This window comes from Macadamia integrifolia, chromosome 7, assembly GCF_013358625.1.
Source record: "Macadamia integrifolia cultivar HAES 741 chromosome 7, SCU_Mint_v3, whole genome shotgun sequence".
Classification (NCBI taxonomy): Eukaryota; Viridiplantae; Streptophyta; class Magnoliopsida; order Proteales; family Proteaceae; genus Macadamia; species Macadamia integrifolia.
Genome location: NC_056563.1, coordinates 29,651,154 through 29,659,618, shown reverse-complemented (window position 1 = coordinate 29,659,618; position 8,465 = coordinate 29,651,154). Strand labels below are relative to the sequence as shown.

General features: G+C 39.7%; 1 protein-coding gene across 1 annotated transcript; it reads left to right on the top strand.

Annotated features, from left to right (window-relative positions):
• Window positions 1-5,434: 5,434 nt before the first annotated feature.
• LOC122083246 (lysM domain-containing GPI-anchored protein 2-like) lies at window positions 5,435-8,465 on the top strand. Its single transcript, XM_042650990.1, has 4 exons — window positions 5,435-6,445; window positions 7,739-7,859; window positions 7,941-8,113; window positions 8,201-8,465. The coding sequence occupies exons 1-4, from the start codon at window positions 5,785-5,787 to the stop codon at window positions 8,323-8,325; spliced, it is 1,080 nt and encodes a 359-aa protein (XP_042506924.1). The 5' UTR covers window positions 5,435-5,784; the 3' UTR covers window positions 8,326-8,465.

The following is an 8,465-nucleotide window of genomic DNA, read 5'->3' as shown; positions in this document are numbered from 1 at the left end:
GCCAATTTTATATACCAATATTCTTTGGAAAATATTTATTAGGCATAAGAAATATTCATGGGTTATATATATATATATATATATATATATATATTTTTTATAGTAAAAAACACACCAAACTATTTTATATTAGTTAGAGATAATAGTGACCATAATAAGTGGTAATCGGATATTAGTGGCGGTAAGGGCTAGTTGATGCATGGATGGCACCACCTCATCGTTTGGCTTAAGTTTGAACATAAAGTCAGGTTGATTATTATATACAGATAGCAACACTGATAATACTTAGAGGCCATGCTATGGGGTTAGAAAAGTTCTGAATTAGACTCCAAGGCTGGGTCATCACTCCAAACTTCCTTGATCTGCCATCCATGGTTTTTGGCTGTCATCAACCCGCAAAGGAGAGACCTTGCGCTGGCTTCAATGTGGTCTTTTGTCATCATATGGTTGGCCATAAAGTAATCAGTATTAGTGTTGTAGAAAATGCCATAGGCCCATCCATACATATCACCTTTTCCAGTTTTATATATGGAGCAAGCTAATATATATTTATTGTGTAGTAGACTTATGGTGGTTGGTATAATCTGGGTTTGAGTGGTAGAGGCTCTTGGGAGAGCCGTGTTTTCACATGGGGACCAGTTAATCATGTTATGTATGATTTCTAGAGGATTTGGTTGTTCCTTTTGCATGATTACTTTGTTCCTATGGGACCATATAAAAAAAGGTAATTTACAGCGCCACTTCCTGGGGAATGCCATAATTATAAGAACACCCCCTCTATTTCACCAAATTAGACTCAGACCCCTTACTGTCAGTCATCGTTAAGGAATATACTTGATTTGTTGATGTCAGCAACTATATATTATTTTAAATACCAAAATACCCTTGTAAAATATGAAGTACCAAAAATACCCTTATGATAAATGAATATTTCTTTCACCCAAATCGTAATGGTTGAACCACCGACGATTGTTCAGTGGCAGCCAGCAGGTAGCGGCAGCTAGTAGCCAGCAGCCAGTGGCATCTCATTGAAATTGGGAACTGTGAGTTGCAGATCTTATGAGTCATTTCCATATCCGGCGACTTTTCCATCACCGTGAGAAAGGGGAAAGGAAAGAGAGAGGCGAAGCAACTGCTTCTATGTTGGATCCAAAGTAGCAGAAGTCACCGAAGCTTGAACAACGCAACGCACTCAAGAACATCAACTACGATCCCTTCGGTTCGTCTTCTTACTCATCTGCTTCATCATCCCCTTATTCTCTGAAATTTTGGCCCTGAAGATGTGGGTATAGCGGCAACCAGCAGCATCTTATTGAAATTGGGAACTGTAAGTTACAGATCCGATGAGTCACTTCTATCTCCGGCTACTTTTTCATCACCGTGAGAAAGAGGAAAGGAAAGAGGAAGATGAAGCAACTGCTTCTATGTTGGATCCAAAGTAGCGGAAGTCATCGAAGCTTGAACGATGCGACGCACTCAAGAACAACAATTACGAACCCTTCGGTTCATCTTCTTACTCATCTGCTTCATCATCCTCTGATTCTCTGAATTTTTGGCCCTGAAGATTTAGGTATTCCGGCAGATGCTTGGGAGGTGGGTAAATCTCGGCATTTCTCTGTTGTACTCCCTGCGTCTTGATTATGCAAAATTGACAGTCCAACTAACCTAGAGGAGAAGGGGTGGATCACAAGGATGACGATCAGCAAGACAACGCCGTAAGACAGGGAAGAAGGGTAAAATCATCATTTAAAGTCTCATTTAACAGTGACTAACGGTGGGAGGTCTGAGTCTAATTTGGTGAAACATAGAGGGTGATCTTATAATTGTGGCATTTTTCAGGGGGTGACGTTGTAAATTACCCTATAAAAAAACACCCTGTTACGAAGGAGATGAAAAATAGTCTTAGGCGCGAAGGCTTTATAGTCCCAAAGTTAAATAAATACAAAACTAAGATGTCCAAAGAGGTAGATGGAGGTTGTAGCTGCTCAATCCTAAGCCCCAAGTGGCTGGCTGCCTAAACTCTTTTGGTGAAGTCGCATGACACAAAAATTTGCCATACGTTCTCATTGTGATGATGACAGAGTTCACATTTTGGGTATAATAGCATCCATTTTTGCAGATGATTTTTAGTTGGGAGACCTCCCTGAGTTACCCACAAAAAAAAAAAAATCTGAATTTGAGATGAAGATTCAATTTCCAAAAGAATCACCACCAGTGTGAGCAGAGTGAGGAACATGTGCACCTATTGAAAAGCCCATGTTGATTAGCACAGAGATTATTTGCGAGAAACTTAATTGTCAATTGAATAGAAAATTTTCCTAATTGTGACAGTAGACACCACCATATGTCGGTTGATGGAAAAGGGAGGAGTGAGCTGGCCGTTATTCATGGGTTCTTTGATTTCAATCGGCCTCATGGGGAGAAGCTTCGTTCATTCTCTCTCTCTCTCTCTCTCTCTCTCTCTCTCTATGGAAATCTCATGGAATGTTCTTGGGTCAAAGGAGACATTTGAATGGGAATCCGCCTAACTCCTTTCTTCTTCTTCTTCTCATTAGTCGTGCATTGATGTGATGCATGATATGACCATCATGGTATTACTTTGTATTTGAGAAAATCATCTTGTAATCAAAGGTGATGGAAACGTTGTAAATTTATTTATTTTTTACCCCTTTCTAGTATGATCCAATTTTGTTTTACCATGAATCTTCTCACCATTCACCATTGAGATTTAAACCCTTTGATCAGCAAGAAAGGAGGATAAGGTATTTTTTACCTTGTATATTAGGAAGTGGGAGTTAATGAGATAAGAGTATAAACACAAGGTCACAATAGCCATTAGGAGGAAATTATTTTTTCTCATTTATGAAAGAAAATTTTATCCTTTTAGTATAATAAAATTAAATGATAATTCTTGAGTATGGAATGATAAATCATTTTTAAACTATTTTAGAAATATTTTTTAATTCATAAGTTAATAACTTTGGGAATAAGATAACGGACAATCAAAAAAGGGTTACAGTTTCTTAGTTTACTCCTTTGTTTATTTTCAATGATGGGAATTAAAAGTAGATAAAATTATTTTTTCAACTAATTTTTGAAAGTATACAATAGTTGGAAAACTAAGTTTTTCAACTTGATTTTTTCAAACCTGATGACTCAAGTGAGGAAAACTTGGTCAGTGCAAGGAATTCTTTTTTTTTTTACTCTTCTGAGTGAGGATCGTGGATAGTGAGAAGAAACAAGGGGTAATATCGATAACAAATAAAAAATATAGGGTTTTGTTTAATTGTATACCAAACTTATGGTGTATGAATAATATATAGCCTAATAAAATTAAAAAAAGATTCATTGAGTTTCACATTACTCATACAAAAACAATATGTCAAAACTTAGACAGACAGCCTTGTTTGATCATATTAAACCGGGCAAAATCTTCATGACTCTTGATTAGATTTCATATTTATTTACTTGGCTGATTTGACCGAGTCAAAATCGAATTTTCCAACTATTAGTTTATACTAAACTTTTCATGCGGATAAATGATGAAAATGAGAAGGCAGTCCTACGTTCCCACTCCAGAATCTGGACTTCAGCATCGGCCGATGGAACATATATATCTGACTGACCTAGTTGGTATTTTGGAATCAAAAGGCTTTCTGTTTGTTTGCGGTGTGAGCTGTTATTCTTCATCATCCTGTCCTCCCTTCTTCCACACGGTATGAACCCTGGACTTTGACTACTTCATGATGAAAGAGGAATGAAACCATGAAGGGGGGAAGAGGAGAGTGGTATATGAAAGGGCATAGCTGATCTGTGGGAATCATTTCACTGCCTATTTGCTAATCTACTTTTAAGAACTCCCTTAAAAGTGGGGGATTTAAAATGAACATATATTTCGCACTGGGATCGCATGCTCTGTAAAATAAGGATGCATTTTCTGATAAGATCATAAGGATGAGTTAAATAACCCAACCAAAAGATTTTAAAAGAAAAGCGTCGTCTCCTGAATCATTGACCCACAATAATAAAAAATAATAAAATGAGTTGAATTGATTGGTATCATAAATAATAATAATAATAAAAAAAAAAAAGTTCCCTTTCCCATGATTTTTTTTATTTATTTTTTCTCACTTGTCATGAAAATATAGGCCGGACCAGGCCCTATATAGATAATATCTTTTTTTCTAGACATTCATTGGTGTGACACATAATTTTTTTAAACTAATTTTAAATTCAGACTGATGAGGGTATTTCTCCCCTACCACGGCACGGGTAGGGGTCGTCCTGACCAATACTACACCTCGGTATCCCATGAGGCCGTGCTGCCACCTCGGCCCTTCATTACGCCGTGCTGCCATCAGGCCGTGCTATCACCTCGGCCCTCCATCAGGCCGTGCCGTCACAGCGGTTCGACGTCAACAACAAGGTTTCCGAAAACGTGTTTTCATCCGCCTTGGCCTCTCCTCGTGCCGAGCAACCACCACGGCCTCTCTTCGTGCCAACCAGTCACCTCGGCTCGACCAACCTGTCACCACGACTCGGCACAGTCAAGTAAGGCACCCAGAAATGTGCACACATCCACTTCTACTTTCAAGAGACGTGATACTTGATCACGAGGGCAGGACTTTATCCACTACATGTCATCAAAGGCATCCACCCCTCTCATGACTTGCACCTCCGAGATCAAAGGGGAATATTCCCAGAACATGCCCCTGGAACCCAGAATCTTCCCATAATCACAGAGCCATACCCCTCAAGGACTCTACATCTAAACAGGACTCTCCACAAACGTCCCTCCTTCTCTTTCCATCAGCAACCTATAAATACCAAGGTAAGCCTCCATCATAGAGGATCGATCAATCACTTCTTTTACTAGAAAAACTCTCTTGAGCATCTACTGTGGAAAGATCTGACTTATGCATCGGAGAGTCCCCTGTCGGGTCAGCCCGGCTCTCCCCTATCATCTCTTCTGTGCAGGTCGGTTAAAATCACAGACCAAGGTTATTAAACTTGGAATCAACATCAATCCACGTACTAGTTCTTGGACTGATTATGAATTAGCTAGAATCGATCATAATTTGCTCTAAGCCTTGCATGGATCACCTGATTCTTGATGTAGACATTAAGGCCGAGTTTTTCCTTTTTTTTTTTTTTTTTTTTTTAGGGTGGGGGAGAGGAGATGTTTAAGATCATAATTTTAAGTATCAGCATCAGATCAATCGTGACTAATATTGATATGATAACAATTGACATCGGTTAAAAACGGTCATTTTTATTTAAAAAAAAAAAATCTTGGTAACATTTTTTAAATCTTAATTGATTCGATAGTGACCCACTGACCAATTCCAATTCCATTTCCAATTCGATACCGTGAACAATGATCAGGAAAGGATAACCTCTATCTGGGTCAAAGACCCAAATTTTATATTGCGTGTTTTCAGGGATTTCAATAGGACAAAGGAAGAAGACTAAAGAGATGGAGGTCAAGTCGTGCCATTACTAATTTTCCATGGATATGTAGTCAAAGTAAGTCATCTTTCTCAACTCTTCTTTCTTCTAGCTTGAGGGAAACTCCTGTTTCCAATTTTCCCAGTTTTCACATTCTCAAAGTTATTGGCCTAACCTTCTCTATTAACAATCCTCCCACGTAACGCTCCAGTATATGTACCTTACCACCATCCCACCTTCCCCGAGTATTAACTAACTCTTAAAACCAACAAAAACATTACCCCACTACCCAGAAGTGGAGACGAGAGAGAGAGAGAGAGCAAAGCAGAACCAACCATGGCGATAAGGAGTTCCGCAACCGCAGCGCTACTCTTGAGCCTCATGGCCTTGCTTTCCGCCCTAATTGTCTCATCGCCGGACCTAGGGTTCACCTGCACTACCCAAGCCACATGCAAGTCTGTGATTGATTACGTTTCTCCCAACACCACGACCCTCGCCAACATCTCCTCCCTCTTCGGCGTCACAAATTTCTACGATTTACTTGGGGCAAATTCCTTGGCAGTCTCCACAAAACCTAGCCAGATCTTCAAAGCCAACAATACCATCAAGATCCCTTTCCCCTGTATCTGCTCCAACGATACAGGAATCTCAAATAAGGTTCCCGTGTACACTGTACAGCCAAATGACGGTCTGGATCACATCGCTAGGGATGTCTTTTCAGCGCTGGTGACTTACCAGCAGATTGCCCGAGTCAATAACATCCCTAACCCTAACTTGATCCTGACTGGGCAGAAACTTTGGATTCCGCTGCCCTGTAGCTGCGACGAGGTGAGCGGAGCTCAGGTCGTCCATTATGGACATGTGGTGGCGAAGGGAAGCTCCGTGGAGCAGATCGCCGAGGAGTATGGGACCGATCAAAACACTTTGTTGAAGCTCAATGGAATGTCCAACACCAGCGAACTCATAGCCGGCGAGGTCCTCGATGTTCCTCTCAAAGGTCTGTGCCTCTCTTTTCCTTTCTTTTGCCTGGCCCCACTTAAACAGACTTTGGGATCCTAATCCTGTGGAATAAGTTGTGTCTAGAGTTTTATACTCTGCTACATGCTCGCACTGCATTGTCACTACTTTTCGAGGAACCAGATCCTCTTCCGCGTGCATCCGACGGCTTAGGATGGATGTCGGTGCCGTCAATACCAGCTGTTGAATTCGCTAGACGCGGTGGCGTTTCTGAGAGGATCCGGGTCCAATCGACGGTCATGATCCCAAAATCCAAGAGATAAGGGTATTATATTAAACTGTTTAGGTGGCTGCAATTCCTTCATGCAATCAAAAAAATAGAATCTTTACGGATATTTTTGAAAGATAATAAAATTTGAGAAGGTACCTAAGGGAGAAAGATGAATTATTTCATTTCTATGGCTGTGAGCAAGAGTTGCAGGGCTGCAACCGGGGTAACAGGCAAAACTTTCCCTTATACTAAAGGGGAAATATTTTGTCTCAGGTAGCCCCTGATACCGGTGAAAAAATTTGACTGTTACCAGGTTAGCTGGAACACTTGCTGTCAGTCATGGAAATTCAATCTTTTATCTTCTTCTAATTCTATTTCTTTGACTGCTGGTAAAGGTTGTAGTTGCTTTCGGCAGCAGCAGCTTAATTTAGTTCATACCAGCAACCCGGCTAAAGAGAGTGCACGTTGAGGCATTGATTAAGAGAAATGGATTATCTTTGTTGTGTCAGCGGTGGTCATTTCACATCTCGTGTATGGGTGCAAGGGTATACTTAGAAAATGTGTCCCCTATATTAGGGATAATGCTTCATGTCCAATTATGTAGCATACACTGGCACCTCTTGAATGAAAAAACCTAAATGCCCATACATAAACCCTCATAATTGGAATCGTTCTAACTGATTATTCCATTTAGCAATTTGTTTCGATCTATTCAATTATTATCTGTCAGTTCTGATCATGATTAATTAGTTCGAATCAAGATAGACCATGACTATTTTCAAGCCCGAAAGCCCAAGCTTTTGAGCTAAAATGATTTCCCAAGCTAAGCCTTGTAGCCGAATAGCCTTTTGGCTTTGGAATGCATTCTCTGCATCAACACCTTTATTAGTCCATGTGGTTTTGGGGTCAGTATGGATCCGTAGGACTAGTCAGTTTAGCCTAGATACTCATATAAAAAATAAATAAATAAATAAATAACTGGTTTGGTTTGATTCTCTGCTTTTATTTGTTAACTAGTAAATGTTTTTGATGTGGTGTGTGTTTTGTTTCCAATATTCACAGTTTGTTCATCCTCAGTCAACAAAACTTCAGAAGACTACCCCTTGCTTGTTCCTAATGGAACTTATGCCTTGACTGCTTACAATTGCGTAAAGTGCTCATGCCAGTCTTCTAACAATTACACGTAAGTCTTCTTTACCGTTAGTTTTAAGAGATCTAATAATCTAATTTCAACTTCTATTAATGTGTTTGATTATTACTGCAGATTGCACTGCAACCCATCAGAAGTTACACCATCCAATGTGACTAAATGCCCTTCCATGCTATGCCAAGATGGTTCTGTCATTGGGAATACCACATCAACTTGCTCCACCTGCGCCTATGCTGGATTCATTAAAACAAGCATATTAACTACTCTTGACAATAGCACTTGTTCAAGTTAGTATCATTTCTTCCTTTTCTTCAAGAGGATTAAGAACTCCTAAAATAGTTTCTAATCTGATTCGGCTCCTTCACTACCTGCAGGTAATTCGGCACCTTCACCTTCAAGCAATTCGGCACAGGGAAGGTTTGGTTCTCAGGGTTCAAGTTGGAGTGTTCTTCTTGCAACTATTCACTTGGGCTTGCTCTGTTTTGGCCTTCTTTGTTAAAATATCTGGTTTCTTAGTCTCCATTATGATTGCCATTTTGATTACAGTTTTGTCCTCCGGAATAAATGTATTAAGTAAAACTAATAAATTTTATGAAGGCTTTGTATGATTGCAAGGGGAATGCAAATTTTTTATGTAAA